The following is a 17,720-nucleotide window of genomic DNA, read 5'->3' as shown; positions in this document are numbered from 1 at the left end:
TGCTAAGTAAATATAGTTGTAGCATTTTGTTCAACAGCAAAGCTATACGAGTGAAAATTACTGTAGTATTTAAAGAGAAAACATATATATATATATATATATATATATATATATATATATATATATATATATATATATATATATATATATTACCAGTATAAGATAGGCGTACTTTTAAAGTTTAATTTATATTGTGATAATAAAATTGGTATCTTTTTATTTCAGGAAAAAGATGATGGCAAGCCCATGCACTAGTGCATTTACCGTTGAAGACTATTGTGAAGAAAAAATAAGAAAAAGGGGACAAAAAACGGCTTATTTTCTTTCATACGCGTGCCCAAATAATGAAAGGAAGCAAAAGTGGCACACATGTACTATATGTGTTAATTACATATTAATAAAACTATATCAAGAAGAAAAAAAGAGAGAAAGTACTGAAAAACTAATTTGTGGGTTAAAATGGGACTTAGAGGGGAAGTGCATAAATGAAGTAAGAGAAGAAAAAGAAGAGGAAGAAAGCAACAAAAGAAGAAAAACAGAAGAAAAAGAAATGGTTGAGGGAGAGGTAATTTTTGGCCTCCCATAAAAAAAAGAAAAAACTTGTAAAAAGATGTATATAGACAAATAATAATTATAAAAAAAAGAAAAAAGAAAGAAAAGAGAAAATGGCTTTGGTTATAATTTAGTGTTTTAGTTTATAATTATTCCTTGACATATCGATTAGTATTGGATATTTGTTGCTGACCGTAAAGATTTTTTCTTGTGTTTAACAATGGTTTCTAATTTTTAACTTTAAAGGTGTTTGTGTTTTTCAAAACAAATTTGAAGGGTAACCCATAGCGATAATTTTTCCCTCTTTGTGACTGTTTGCTCGTTGTTTTTTTAAAAAGACAACTATAAGGCTGTGGCAATGGATTTTGCAGCGCTTAAGGTATTGTATTGAACTGTTTTAGGAAAATGAAAAGTAAAATAATTAACTAAATTTGGGCGTTCTAGGAAACATCTGGTTTAACTTGAATATTTCTTTTAGGCGACTGCATACTTTTAAAATAAAGGACATTTACTTGATTTTCTCCAAGAGTTGTGGGTTTGAAACAAATTTGACATTGGTTTTACATTAAAGGTATTCTATTCTTATTATTACTTTTAAATATAACTTATAAGAATTGTGTTGTTAGGTTTTTCCAATATATTATTTTTACTAAAATAATATCTTAGCAAAATTTCTAGCATACTTTCACTGTAATTTTAACAGGACTTCAATGTAATTTTAACAGGGTTTCACTATAATTTTAAAGATACATGAAAATGAATGATAAAGAATAATTCAAAGCAAATGAATGATGATCATGTGATTAAAGAATCCGTGAAACTTTGTTACTTGTGAGTAAATTACTTTAAATTATTTTGTTCTTTATAAAAGAACGGCTGAATCTAATCAGTAATTTTTAACAGGGTTTCACTATAATTTTAAAGATTCATGAAAATGAATGATAAAGAATAATTCAAAGCAAATGAATGATGATCATGTGATTGAAGAATCAGTGAAACTTTGTTACTTGTGAGTAAATTACTTTAAATTATTTTGTTCTTTATAAAAGAATGGCTGAATCTATTCATTTGAATAAATTTTGCTGTAAAGAAGAATGAGGAATTCTGAAACAAACTAGAATCTTTTATTGATAAAATTTTAAAATTTTTAAAATCTCAACAATAGCTTGAGAAGCTTTCACAGGTTACGCAAATGTATATTACAGATAAACAGTTTGTATGAGATGAGTACTAATTAGGATTTAGATTATGTCTATTTAGCCTGTTACGTTTGAGGGATAACGTTTTGATGAGTTCGGGGAAATGGAAGGGACTTTCATATTATGTATTATTTGGACATTTGCCTGAACACAGAAAACTGTATAGGTGTTCAGTATAATTATAATAAGGGCATAAACACATCTCTTTTTGTTTCAGACAATTCTCATAGTTCGTGAAGAAAAAAATATTACTTTTAGATTTATTGCCATCGAATGGAGAAACTTTTCGGTACGAAAAGACAAAAGTCGTAAATCGACAAGTACATTTTTCAAATTCGAAATGAAACAGAAACAGACGTGTAGTATTGTCACTAATGTACCTTAAAAAAAACATGTTATGTTAAAAGAAAATGGCATGACAACGTTGATTTTCACTGAAGAATGGAAATACGAAGAAATTCTGTTAGGTGGAACGTTAAACTAAAAATATTTCATCTCTCTCTCTCTCTCTTTCTCTCTCTCTCTTATGAAGGGCATAATGTCTCAATGTTTGCGAAAACTATTACTTAACACAATATGATGTTCTTATTCCGTAGCAAATAGGAAAACTCAATTTAGAGGTACGTTCAAATCAGTTTAACGTACCACGACTATGTCCATTATAATGAGGGAGTTGGATGATTAAGACAAATGAATGAATGAATACTTAGTAGAATGAGAATGTATGAGTAGATCATGAAAACTCATGGACACGATGTTCGGAGATGAAACTAGGGGTTGCATGCACTTTGTCACAGTGCACGACAATTAGTAATAAGAAATTATAAGCTTATTTGATCGGTGATCGAACTAGGGACCGCATGCACTGGGTTGTGGAACAATGCTCTACTATACTAAGTAATCATATGAAAGAATAAGTCATTGCTTTATCACTGAGCCACACACACACACACACACACACACACACACACACACACAAACTTTCACATATTTCTTACGTTCGAAACGTAAGAAAATATTTCAGTTTAACGTACCATGATTATGCTCATCATACAGATAGACAGACAGAAAGATATACACTTAGATATATTTACATTTATATTTCACAAGTATAGGGACAAATGTTTAGGGGTGTCAAACAATCATTGCATGAGTAATATAGTTTAATCTTTCATTCCAGTGGGTAAAACTCAAAGATTTCCCATTAACCTTGTTGACTTTATTGTGGGACGTAAAACTCAAAGATTTCATTTCAATGTTCAAAGATTTCATTTACAGACAGAAAGACAGACAGACCTTGTTGGCTTTATTATGAGACGTACAAATTCGTTTATATGTATGTGTTTTTAACGTTAGAATTTCATCTCTATGGAACACGGAAAACACAAAGCAAATACATTGTTTGGAGGGCATCTTAGCTCGGCGGACGTGTTTCTTAACATATTTTATACTTTTTTTTTTCATCAGGGACATCAGTGGCTCACTGATAAAGCGTTCACTTCTGGTACATGATGAGGAGGGGTCCCAGGTTCAATATTCTGTTCCCGACAGATGAACTTTATAATGAACAAACACCGTGTACGTGGATTTCCTCTGGGCTCTTCCGGAGCGTTCACCTGTAATGCATGAAGCACCGTGTTCAAATTCTACTTCAGACAAGTGAACTTTGTAGTGTCCAAACACCGTATGATCGGGTTTCCTTGGGAGTTCTCCCGTTTCCTCCCACTTTCTTCACTTCATCATTTCTCATCATCACTTTCCCTCTCCAATAGTCTAGTAGTCAACTATAGGGCTAAAACTTTTTAACATACAATTAAATGTGTTGTACCTTTTATCATTCATTTGGTAGGGCTGAAGGTCAGTCTGTTACGAATCATCAAAACATTTGACAATGGTATCTTATCTGCTGCTCTTGAAACTAAACCATTTTAAGATGAGTTCAATGTACTAGCAAACAGAGAAAGAAAGAGACTAGCAAAACACACATTCACATATGTATCTGTGTTTTTTTTTATGGTTTGACGAGTATGATGGCTCAGTGATAGAGGATTTACATCCAGTATTTTGGGGGTCCCTGATTCGATCGCGGTTCACACCGTATGGACTTTCTGATAAATTCAAAAATCTACAAACACAACTTTCTTCATCGTAAACGTACGTTGTACTGTGATCGAAAAAAAAAGACGTCCGTACGGTTTCTTTTCAGATCAACCATTCTAAATGAAGTTTCTTAACTCCTAAAAGAGAAGTATCGGAATAACAACAACATTAGTATACTAATTTAAAAATCCTACCATATTGGTCGATCACAAAATACAAATTTTATGTGAAAATAATAAAAGATTTCAATTTCACTATATTATTATTATTATTATTAAATGCACTAGAATTACTACTACTACATTGGCCAGTATAAATGAAAAGTATTTTCTGCTTCTTTTTGAACAGAAGTCCACTTCATTGACATCCATCAACTTTAAAGTTCGTTTTTCCATCAAACTTGACTGTGTTTGTACACTATCCAATAAATCAGTCATAATTGAATCTATGAGTTTTTTGTTTATAGTCTGAAAACAAGCGGAATCAAATGTACAAGTTTTCTTTTCCATTCCATTAATTTCTCACTTAAATCCAAATACAAGGTCTTTAGCAACACGATTCACTTATTCAAATGTTCCACTTTTTAGTACAATACACAATAATTTGGCTTTCATTAAATTAAGACCTTATGCACCATTTAATATGACAAGGAGGAGAAACAACCATGTTTCGTCTTGTTTATATATGTCCTATACACTTACGATTATGATATCAGTTCAGTAAATTCAAGATCGTGCATGTTACGTCCAAATAAATTAATCTTCATTCCTTTATATATTAAACATATATTTCCATTTTTCCAAATACGATGCTAATGCATATGGAAGTTATACATAATAGCACATACGTAAATTATTTGTATAAATACATATTGATTTGATAACTTTAGAATATGTACATGTACTTTTTACAGTTATATACAAAGAAAAAGTATGTAATGGAACTTTATTCAAGTTTCACTTCAAATTGTACCATATTGAAAATTATGTTCCTTATTGCAACTTTTACTGGCATTTTTATGTATATCATCATTCGGAGCACTACGAAATACTTGTATATCAGGGCACTTTTCCTGTATTTGTTTAATAAAAGCATATCCCTTCTTAAAGTAAAGAAATGGACAATTAGGAAACCATTTCGCATGTTCTATCCATGGAACATCGTTATCAGTCCAATCTTTTAATCCACCAGCACAATAAAAGCATATAGTTTGGTCTCTTGTCTTCGTGTAAAAAAATCCAGCATCACTTAATTGATCCGGGCATTGTTTTGATGAAATAGGCCAGTGTTCGAATGTTCTTAAACGTAATTCCTTTGTACAATACTGATTATATTGAGGGGCAAAACATTTATATGCAACACTATATGGTAGTTCTGGCATTTGTTGGAATGGTATCCTTTCAGATACAGAATTTGGTCGCAGTTCCATTCTTAATCTTCCACTATTCGTATTTTTCTAATCGTCTACTTCAATGAAATCTTGCTTACGTTTCTATATTCAATTATGTTCGAAATCTATGGAAGTCAATATTATAAAGTAACTTATGATTTACACAGCCATGTTATTTCAGCAGATGATCAACAGAGACTAATGACACTATGCATACAAATATCTGTGCACACATGCATGATGGAGGAAGGGTGACGAAGAGGAAATCATGTTTTATCTTGTTTATTCATGTACCATACACTTACGAAAGACCACGATCGTTTGGGATCCGGGTTCGATTCTCGATGAGAAAGCAATCTTTTTTTTCTTCGCAGAAAATCTGGGAACTTCTATTCTTAGCATTACAAGATGGGTCTGGGGGGCTGAGGGGGGAGTCTAGCTACCCAGTACAAGATGACTAGAAAAAAAATAAGACGAAAAGTTTTTTAAAAAATAAAATCTAATCTATATGCGAGGCACTGACATTCAGTGATAGAGTGATCACCTCACGGTGGATTATTCCGTGCGAGGATTAATTCATCTCTAAATCGTGAAGTCTCGCGTTCGATTCCGATGAGAGAACTTTCAAAATAAAATCATATTTAGGGTTCTGATTTGATTCTTAGTGAAAGAGCATTAAATATTTCTATTTCGTTCCTTTCCGTGAAGTACTGGTCTCGCGTTCGATTCCGATGAGAGAACTTTCAAAATAAAAGCATATATTAGGGTTCTGGTTCGATTCTTAGTGAAAGAGCATTAAATATTTCTATTTCGTTCCTTTCTGTCGTGAAACGAAGTGAAATTCTTTTTTTTTTCATGCAAGGACTAGTTCAACTTTAAAATCATGAAGTACCAAATTCGATCCCAGCTCCCTACCAAAGTAGAATTTTGTGTAAAGTCTTTATTTCATAAGTTAGCGAAGCTACAATCAAGGTTAGTTGTCTGCTTCACTTTCACTCCCAAAATAATAATAATAATAATATGATGCTGTATTTTTTAAATTTATTTTTATGGTTGTTATTTATGTTTTAATACCACTTTGGTCCGGGTTCGATTCTCGATGATAAAAAGAGAGAGAAAGGGAGCATTGAACACTTGAAAGCATTATAGTGCTTCGAAATGAAGAGCTTCGAACAATGTACATATCATATGCTACGCTAAAACCAATACATGAAATTCTTTTTTTTTTTTCATGCAAGAATTAATTCAACTCTAAATCGTGAAGCACTGGTCTTGCGTTTAGTGTACAGGTTCGATTCTCGATGAGAAAGCATTGAATATTTTAAGACATTAAGTATGCTCTTCGCTATTCAATACATAATGAAAAGACGAAAATCAATCAATCAATTGGGAAGCTTCAAACTTGATATTCAATCAAATGGAAGCTTCGAACGTGATAGCCATCCAAGAGTATGAGCATAGTAACAACGTTCGCTTGCGTTCTTCGCAGGAGGGAGTGAAGTGGAAGGGTTTGGGGGGTTCAAATCCATAACGAAAAGACAAAAATCAATCAATCAATCAGATGGAAAGCTTCGACCATGATAACTAATAGAACTCTCATCCGTCCAAGAGCATTTAGCTATTCAATACATAGCGAAAAGCAAAAATCAATCAATCAATCAATTGGGAAGCTTCGTCGTCCAAGAGTATGAGCATAGTAACAACGTTCCCTTACGTTCTTCGTAGGAGGACGTGGAGGGGGTTTGGGGGTTCAAATTCATAACGAAAAGACAAAAATCAATCCATCAATCCATTGGGAAGCTTCGATCATGATAACTGATAGGACTCTGATCCGTCCAACAGTATGAGCATCCAAGACTATGAAGGCCAAGAGCATCTAGCTAACGAAAAGCAAAAATCAATCAATCAATTGGGAAGCTTCGATCATGATAACTGATAGGACTATGATCCGTCCAAGACTATCACCATAACAACAAACTGTTCTCATGGGGGTTCAGATAAACCAAAATTTTCCCACGCGCTTCTGTACTACCCATAAAAGGCTATGAACATAGCAACCAAAGGCTTGTCGAAACTTGCCTCCCACGTTCCCACGGCCAAAATTTTCCCACGCTTATGAAGGAGGGGATATCTACTGTGTATTCAGTAATGGCTAGACTTGTATCGTCAGCAAACATGGTTGGTTTGGCTGTTTTTATGTAAGCTGGAAAATCATTGATGAAAATTATAAAGAGAGTAGGACCTAAAATAGAGCCTTGTGGCACCCCGCATTTTATTGGTTTGATGTCAGAGGTATATTTGAAACTTGTACCCCGCTGATCCGTGTAATCAATTTCTACGGCTTGATTTCTATCTTCTAAATAGCTTTGGAACCATTTATTTACAACTCCTCTTACACCGATATTGTTTAGTTTTTCGAGGAGTATTTGATGCGAAACAAGGTCGAATGCCTTAGTTAAGTCAAGAAAAATGCCAGTACATTTTTTTCTGTCGTCTAATGCATCCCGAATATAATCGAGATAATTAAATATCGCCGTCTCAGTTGACTTTTTGCGTTGGAAACCATTTTGAGCAATATCTATTATATTGTATTTTTCCAAGAAGCTTACTATACGTTTTTGCATAGTTGATTCAATGATTTTTGAGAAGGGCGAAAGTAAGGCAATGGGTCTATAGTTTTCTACCTTATACCTATCATCTTTTTTATGAATTGGTTTAATTCGTGCTAATTTTAATTTTTGAGGAAACTGTCCTGATGAAAAGGAAAGGTTTATAAGATATGTCAAAGGTTCCTCTATATAAGCGGAACTTTTCTTCACTATTGTCATTGGAATGTTATCAAAACCTACTGACCATTTGTCTTTTTGCTTTGAAATTATTTGAGCAACTTCGTTAGGTATCACTGGCTGAAGGAACATCGTTTTTTGTAGCCTATCTTCCGTAGATTTTTTTTCGAATTTAGTACCCGTTACACTTTTATTTCCGATTTCAGTAAAATAGTTGTTCATAATATTAGCAACTAATACTGGGTCAGTTATTTTAGTATCTACATGATTCAATTCAATGTTTCCTATCTCCCTAGAAGATGCTTTACTGTTTGTTTCACTCTTTACTATTTTCCAAAGTGTTTTTGATTTATTTTTTGAATGCTCAATTTGTTTGTCATATTCCATTCTTTTAGCCATTTTTATTACACGTCTATATATGCGCTTGTAATTCGCGTAATATCTATTAAGTTCCGGGTTCGATAACTCTTGTTTGACTCTTTGTGTCAACTCTCTAATTGTTTTGCTGGATTTCTTTATTCCTGAAGTTATCCACGACTTTGTCTTATGTGTGTAAATTTTACGAGTGGTAGTCGGGAATGCTGCATTAAAATAGTTACTATATATGTTAAGGAAATATTCCCAGGCTTTATCTACTGTAGTTTGCTTGTAGATCTCCTCCCATGTTTCACCGCTTAAGAGATAGTTGAAGTAGACCACATTGTCTGCGCTAAAATTTCTTTTAGTGATAGTTTTCGATATTCTATTAATATTGCTACTGGTTACATTTAGAATAGTAAAAATTTGAGCTTCATGGTCGGAAAATCCGGTATTGAAAACTTTCACGGAATATTCTAAGACATCTTTGTTTAGGAGCATTTGGTCTATTGCGCTTTTTGTTGTCGGTGTTATTCTGGTGGGTTCCCTAACTACTGGCGTTAAGTTGTATGAATCAATAAGAACCTGTACGTTTTTATCGATTTCGCTTGACAAAAAATTAACATTCAGGTCACCTATTACTACTACTTTATTACCTGGGGTAGTTAATTTTTTCAGTATCTCATCTAAATTGTGTGCTAATACTTTAATATTACTATTTGGGGTTCTGTAAATACAAATGATAAATAGTTTTTGTTTTGGTAACTCCATTATACAGGACTCAAAGTCTTTTTCGGTGTTGAGGTAATTAAAATTTTTACATATATTTGTCTCTAATCCTGTTTTAATATATATCGCAACTCCCCCTCTTTGGGTACCCGTTCTACAGTACCACTCTACTAATGTATAGTTATGGATTTTATAATATTCTATTTCATCTAATTTTAACCAATGTTCCGTTATACAGATTACATGTATATTATCTAATTCAGTGGAAAGTAGTACCTCCAGCATGTTAATTTTTACCTTATTGAGACCTTGAACATTTTGATGAAAAATATTAATACTACCTATCGATACATGTGTAGTATTTTGTTTCTTTAAGTTTCTTCTGTCATGCGTAAATTTTGTTTTTGAATTTGTTAGCGTTTCACGAGTGTTTGAACATTTAGTAGTATCGGTATCCCCTACCATAAAAAATCACTGGATAATATTTTTCGCGTTCTCTTCCGTCGTTCTAGCTTTTGGCCGTTTTCTGTAGTTACATCGTTCACTCGATTGTTTTCTGTGCGTGGATACAATAACTTGTTTTCATAATTAAGATTACTAACACTACTAACTTTACTAATGTTACTGCTAATTTGACCTGACCCTATAACGCCATCATAATCTGCTATCACCTTGCTACTATCTTCTGCTTTCTGGTTTAAATCATTTGACCTCTGTACTAAACTAATTCTATCCACATAATCTAAACTTACACCAATAGAGCGTGCATTTTCGTTGAATTGAACAAGGCTCTTGTTTTTGGTATTTCTACTGTCAAGTACTACAGGAGCTACACCTTTCGTATTTTCTACTGAGACTTGCCATGCTAATGGTATAGGATCCCTCTTAGGCTGCTGTTTGACTAGATTACATAGTTTTTCTGCCAAAATTGTTTTACCTATCCCGTTGAAATGCAACCCATGTCTGGTATGATACTCCCGTGGACTGTTGCTAATATCTAACACTTTAACATTTTTGAAATGTTTACACACTTTTATTATTTCTTTATTAGTCTTCTGCACTTCTTTATTCACAATTGATGCTCCAATAAGGTCGTGTCTGTGCGGTATAGTGCTTACTATGACATTTGTATGTGTTAGGTTGGGTAAGGTCTTTCTTAATACTTCAACTACACTACGAGAGTCATTTTTTGCAACGTCATTTGCACCACCTATCACAATAACAGTATCATTTTTTGTCATAACTTTATCATTCGTTACTGGTTTAATTATTTCGCTGAGTCCTGCGCCTGGTTTCACAATCCCAACAATTGACACATTTGCACTACTACGTTTCATTCTTTCAGCAATACCTCTTCCATGACTATCTCCGAGTAGTAGAATATTCCCTTGCACATGAAAATTTGGGGTCTTCACTTTGTTAATTTCCTTCTGTTAGTTATTTCCAGTCGTTTTATATTTTCGTTACTTTTGTTATCTTTTGATTCGAATAATGGTTCCCGTTCGTATTAGCTTACACAATGCTGTTATTTTTGTCACTCATTGACGCTCAGGGACGTCACTTAGGGGGCAGGAGGGGGAAATTGCCCCCCACGAGTTTGAGGAATACATAGGGTCTATACCTTAACCAATTGTCTACTAATATACTAGTACAAAACGTGAAAGTCCTATGTCGGTGGTGCTCTTGCCCCTCTCAAGCGAAGTCTGAAATGACGCCACTGTTGACACTACCTTCCAAAGTTTGATAGCATTGGAGTTATTAGGATAATTTGCTGGGGAGCCATGGCACCTTACTTCTAAAAATTGCAAGAACATTTTAGAGGACCTTGTTATAATAATGTTATATATGTCGTCTGAGTCCATCCCCGGCCCTCATTGTTAATCTCTTCAAATTATTTAGTTCCGCATTGTTAGTTCCACTCATGACTTGTTTGAATGTGCACGCTAATTCCGAGTGTGAATTGGCTAAAATAAAACTCGTGCAAATTGTAAAGGTGCCCACGATAGGGTACATGTCCAATAGACCTTTCGTACGAAATTTTTAGGACGCTCAATCCACCCAATTTTGAGATTATTTTTCTCGAGACCCCGTAGATGGACATGTTAAGAAAACACTTCTATTGGATTGAGCGTCTTGAAATTAGTAGAAAAGGAGGACTTTGAAATTTGTCCAAGCGGGTCTTATTTCATTTATTTAAATTTATTCATTTAACCACTGGATGGGCGGTAGTTTTTTTTTTAATGCCCGAAATCAGCGATTATGTGAACTGTTCCGGTTGCCGATTATGTAAATTGTGATATCAAATGCTCGGCAACTTTTCTGTTGCCGTCGCCAGTGAGCGAGGGTATGGCAACAAAACTGTTTTGCCTCCGTGAAGTTGCTGACTGCAGGCGACAGCGACGAGATAGTTGCGCAACTGTTTTGTCGCCAGTGAGCGGTAGGCCTAGGCCTACCGCTCACTGGTAACATTTTGTCGGGCAACTATCTTGTTGCTCTGGCTAAATGCATTGAGTCTTATGGGAGTCCGCCCACTGAGACGACGGCGACAGAAAAGTTGCCGAGGTGTTGCTAAGCAGGGTGACAGCAGGGCAACAGCTCGACGACGGAACAGTTGCGCAACATCTAAAAATGCATTGAATCTTATGGGAGTCCGCCCACTGAGACGACGGCGACATAAAAGTTGCCGAGGTGTTGCTAAGCAGGGTGGCAGCAGGGCAACAGCTCGGCGACGGAACAGTTGCGCAACATCTAAAAATGCATTGAATCTTATGGAAGTACGCTCACTGAGGCGACGGCGACAGAAAAGTTGAAAAGATATCTCCAAGTAGAAAGGTAAAAAATAAATGTTTTCTACAAGTTTTTTTCACGTAACAGTTCGTTCCATGTGTAGCGCGTGAAAAGAAGTGTTCGCAATGGAAACTAATACATTCTTTGATTAGTGACTAGCATGTCTTTAATTAGTGATAAAGACTATGAAAAATTAATTGAGGAAATAGAGAAACGCCCACCATTAAAGAAGAAATATATATAAAGAAGAAATTGTGGAAGGAAGTGTGTTTCGCTGTTATAAGAAACTAGAATGAGCTTTCCAGCCAAGATAAAACAACACAGTTAAATTACTCACACCCCCTCAAGGTCAAATCTAGATGCAGATGCGTGGCAACGGACACGCTGTCATAGATAGATAAATATGCGGCAAGGTAACCGTGGCAAGTAACACGAAATTCCAACAGTGGCAAGTAACACCGTGGCAAGTAACACGCAACGGGTGTGCTCTGTGAGGACGAGAGTTGAGTGGGCCTTTCTATACATATACACTACACTTAGACGAAGGATCTTATAAAATAGAGGAACTGCCCTTACGACAAAATCTTGAAGCCATACGTCAGAGTTTCGCCACCCCTACTCTGCCCACTAATCCCGATAGGTTCGCAATGTTTTGAACCAACAATCATGGCGGAAACGAAAGTAGCCAATCAGACGATGGTAGAAACTAGAGTAGCCAATCAGACGTGCTGATTATTGGTTGCTTTTTGGCTTCACCGATTTAATAGGATGAAGATACATATGAACAGACCCTCTATTTATAACATCCTTGACTTACACTCTTTTTTCCTTTACACATTCATACATTCCCTTCTTTATTCAATACTTTTTTCCATTCATTTTACACTCCAACCTTTCTCTAGCTTTTGCCCTGTCCATCTTGGCCTTCAGGAGTCGTTATCTCTTCGAACTTCTCTCCCGATTTTGACCTTTACCCTATTGTGTCATACTTCTCTCCTGTTTCGAGTTTTTCCCGATTCTAACATTACCTTTTTCACGTTTTCTTTCTTTTTTTTACTTTATCATCCTTATTACTTTGTACATGTACATATACCATTGTACTCATCTTATAACTTTTTATCATTTTTCCACTAATCAATTCATTACATTTTACATGTTTAATTACCTTTATTAATTGCCGTTAAATCAAGACAGTGGCAACGTTCTTAGCAAAGACATTGTGACGTTTAAATAAACAAACAATGTGTAAAGTAAAGAGAAGACAAGACAACTGATCAGTCTGGCAATACTGTATATGTCATAAAGCATACATTCCCAGGCCTCCCTCTCATCTGAGTATATAAATTATAAATATATATTTATGAATCAGGTTAGTATTTCATGCAGACATTTTTTTTTACTTTAACGACCCTTCTCATTGTTCCGAATATTTTTCGCCGGGCCACATGACAATATCCAACGTAGTATAAATGAAATTCAAGGCATTCGCTCAAAATTATTGTTAATGAATTCGTAGTAAGCTCTTGCAAAATCCTTCTACAGTTTGCGTGATAATATGGGTTTTAATAATAAGAATAATCATGTACAGTGCAAAATGGAGATTTACTATAGAGATTCAGAGTTGGTTCAGGATCCTTTAATGTCATTTTACTGATTTTCACCTTAACCGTACCTGCTCTCACGCCTATCATCTGTATATACAACGATCTATGTTATCTGGCATTTTATAATCATCTCATTCGTCCATGACAATAGTATATAATGCAAACTGCACATGTGCTATAAGGATTAATAAATTTGTAAAATTTACGTAAGAAATTTCGGTAAATTTTAGCAGACGGGGTCCAAAAGGCGTAAAAAATGCAAAATTTAAGACGGAAATTGAAAATTCAAGTACTTAGACCTAACATAACCTAACCAATACAATACTCACCTATTATTAATAGAAATAAGGAAAAAGCTATCAGTTTCAAAAAATATGCTTTATCCCGACACTAATATAATCTAATTTCAAGTAACCTAAACTAACTTTATGTGAACAGAATCTACCTAAATTATACTATTTTCTGGAAAGAATACCCTTCTGCTAAACATTGTCCGAAATATTTAATAATATTCTTATAGAGTATTGTGGACATAATTGAAATATGATGTACGTGATATCTGAGATGCGTATTTACTAGGAAATATAGAAATGAGAGTGGAAACTAGTATTTACGTATTCTGCCCCAAGGTTATTACAGAGGTATGCGTACTTGGTGTTGGTTTACTTGGGGCATCACATTTTGGAAGATTTAAAGGTAAAGTTCAATACTTTGCATGAAAAGACATATTCATAAAGAAAAAATACTGTAAGCGATAGAACTAAATACAAATAATACACCTGTATTTTATGTGGCAAGGTTTTATATTACTGGTCCCCCTTACCATTGAGCAGTAATAAAGACAGAAAACAACGTTCCCTGCGGGGCTCTAACCCGCCTTCACTCGCTAACGCTCGCTCGACAATACCGTGTAAATTAAATGCATATACTTTATTACAGAAAGAAACCAAACCAGCTACTAACCTACATGGGGGACCAGTAATCTACAACCTTCCAATTTTATGCCTATAAATTATGGTTACCAGTGTAAAATCTCAACAGGTGCTTCACTACCGGTAAAACAAGTGAGTGCATATGAGAAATTACGATATAAACGTATGCTTACCGACAATAAATAAAATTCGAATGCAGAACTTATAAAAAATATTCCACTCCTTTTTTTTAGGATTTTTAATTGATAATCACTTGAATTGGCACGACGGTATCCTTAACGTGGAATCTAGAGCTAGTAAAGGAGTTTATTTAATTTGTAGATTATGATTGTGCGTAAGTTTAAAGTTACTTAAAACTGTTTATTATGCGTAAATTCTCATTTAAGCTGTGACACGACAAATTGGGGTCATCAGTCCTCCATTGTATTGGATTGCATTGCATTAAAACCCTATTGAAAATACAAAACATATGTAAGAATAATGGTAGGTCTCCATAGTCGTGCACATTGTAGGTCAATCTTCGTTAAATTAGGAATTATGACAGTACCTGCAATTTTCATATATATTAATGTTTGGTTTACATCAAGGAAAACAATTATATTTACAATGAATTAGGGTACTCTCTTATTATTCAAACTAGAAACAGGAATAGTTTAGGATTATTTAGATGTGAATATAGTAAGGCACAAAAGATCTTTTTCTGCATGTCAATTAAACTATAATTTTCTTCCTATATTTCTAAGAGAACTTCAATTTCTGGCTTTTAAAAAACAAGTACAGAAATTACTTATTAATAATTGTATATATAGTGTTGAAGAATTTTTGAACTCAAAATTGATAGTTTTAATATTTGCGTTTGTTGTCCAGTGATCTTCGTTTACACTATGGTATATTATGGTTTGTTATAGATTTAACTCTAAAATTCTCAACTTTTATCTGTTTCTGTCGATTGTAATACATCTGATGTTCTCAGATATTTCTGCAATAAAATTTGTGATTATTATTATTATTATCTTCAACCGGCGGTGTACTTGTACACAGTGTACTCAGGTTGTATTTTATGCTTACAAGTTGAACGCTAGTAGTATGAAACCATGACAAGTGGTACTGAAACCCGTATAATTGCTAAAACTTACTTGTTTTCAATACCCTCGTTTAAGTATATACCCGGTGTCGCTGACGCGCCCGTTTCCGTAGGAAACCCCCCTCGGTAACGCACGGGCCCTTCAGCTTCGCCCTGCCTGCCCTGGTTTGATTAGGTAAGATTGATGCTTTTAGTGGCATCTAGTTCAAGGGTTCTTTTTCTTGCACTGTAGTTGTTATACATACATATGAACGCTGTATTTATACGCTAATCATATAAGGATTAAAATTTTCCAGAATTGCTTATGGTTGCTCCCATGGGATCTAACTATGCCATTTGAATTATTTTCATGTCCCCAGTGCAAATTATTTAGGAAGCAATACGAAAAATTAGGAAAAGAATTCTAGTTTTTGAACAATTATTTCGAGTGGTGCACCGAAAGTAAAACTACAAGATGTAGTGTGTGAAATGGTTATAGTAAAGTACAACTGATATTGTATTAGAGTACTTTATAAGCTATCGAAGAAGTGTGTGGTTTAACGTCCGACACGGATTTGTACTTTTTTTTTTTTTTTTTTTTTTTTAAGAAAATTGTTATATTTTACAGTTTCTTTCACGTCAAGCAGCCATAGAGGAAAGTGTATAGACTGTTGGTATGCCCTTCATGTTGGTCCGTACAAATTTCAAATTCAAATGATTACCTTACCAAAAATTAGGGGGGCGGCTGAGAGGGTAAATCCAACCATATTATAGTTGATCACCGTATAATATAGTTCATTTGCAAGCCTACCGCGTAAATTTTAGGGGGCAACAAAATTTACGGTGTGCCCGGCGCCGCCTAGGTACGGGCCTGGACCAGTTTGAAGTCGAGTTGACCCGCACATTTTATCTTTCTGTGCAATTCAAAACAAAACGAGGGGGCGCGGTGGTTTGGGGTTCCTGGTTTGATCCCAGCTCGCACCGTGTGGACTTTGTGTTGGACAAACACCGTGATCGTGGGTTTTCTTCATTCCACCATTCACTCATCTCTCATCAACACCGTCTCCTTTAGCCTAATGGGCATAATCGTGGGACGAGAAGCTTAAAGATTTCATTTCATTTCCAAAACAAAACGGTACCAAAATTTCTAGCTAATATGTTCCAATTTGTACCACTAAAATTAGAATTTGTACTCCCACCAATTTCGAGGAGGTTAAACTTTAGATGACGGGCCTAGCATGATGTCAAGCTGATCCGCACAATTTATTTTTCTTTGCAATTCGAACCGGAAGGGTATCAAAAATTTGCACCCAATACATGCCAAGTTGTACCACCAATTTAGAATTTTTAAAATCAAAATTTCGAAAAAGAAAAATTAACTTTTCATGAAGTTCCAGCTTGACATCAAGCTGTCCCACACAATTTATTTTTCTTTCCAATTCGAACCAAAATGATATCAAAAATATGCTCTCAATATGTTACAATTTGTACCACAAAAGTTAGAATTTTTACCCTACCAATTCGAGAAATTTGAGTGTTTGATGATGGGTCAAGCTGGTCAGCACAGCTTATTATTCTTTCCGATTCGAATGAAAATAGTATCAGAAAGTTCATACATGGTATGTACAAATTTGTGCCACCAATATTACAATTTGTATCCCACCAATTTCGGAAAAGGTGAATTTCTGTTGGCGGGTCAAGCTGGGCAGTACACCTTATTTTTCTTTTGAATTCGAATTCACCTTATTTTGCTTTACTTTATCCTCCAAGATGGCGGCAAGTGTAGTTGGTCGACCCGTTGCTCCTGAAGAAAAGCAAGGTATTAGCGTGGAACTGTGTAAAAAATGTAAATACAACATTGAATCTACTACATTAAATGTTTGTGAAGCATGCAATATAAAGATTCAAAACAAAAATACAATAGTAACACGATCAAGATCGAAAAACGTTCAGACGAATTCATGTGCTTCGCAAACAAATGACGATCGAGTGGAAAATGACACAGTAAAGGGAAAGTGTTTTAGTTGCGTTCGGATAGAACATGAGGTTTCGTCTTTGAAAGAAATGGTACATATTTTGCTTAGTGATGTGAATACATTAAAAAGTAAGATTCATGACATCAAGGAACAACAGGACGGAAGTGTGATTAAAAGTGATGAAGTGCAAATGCAAGTGCAAGGACAAAACATGAGTTCAAGTATTGTAAAACCGAACCATTGTG

At 34.7% G+C, this 17,720-nt stretch overlaps 1 protein-coding gene across 4 annotated transcripts in view; it reads left to right on the top strand.

The window, feature by feature from the left end:
* The first annotated feature begins 13,117 nt into the window (after positions 1 to 13,117).
* Positions 13,118 to 17,720, top strand: part of LOC145676333 (uncharacterized) — a 58,709-nt gene continuing 54,106 nt past the window's right edge. For 3 of the 4 annotated variants that reach the window (XM_081747173.1, XM_081747170.1, XM_081747172.1), the window contains exon 1: positions 13,118 to 13,269. In XM_081747173.1, coding sequence (XP_081603299.1) covers positions 13,261 to 13,269 — 9 coding nt within the window. In that variant the 5' untranslated portion in view covers positions 13,118 to 13,260. Of the gene's footprint in view, positions 13,270 to 13,415; positions 14,201 to 17,720 lie in introns of those variants that run through there. The other variant, XM_081747171.1, reaches the window with a different exon arrangement.

This window comes from Thermobia domestica (genome assembly GCF_964235325.1).
Source record: "Thermobia domestica chromosome 7 unlocalized genomic scaffold, izTheDome1.hap1.1 SUPER_7_unloc_1, whole genome shotgun sequence".
NCBI classification, from domain to species: domain Eukaryota; kingdom Metazoa; phylum Arthropoda; class Insecta; order Zygentoma; family Lepismatidae; genus Thermobia; species Thermobia domestica.
Note: the sequence above shows the minus strand (reverse complement) of the source record. Positions and strands in the feature narration are given on the sequence as shown.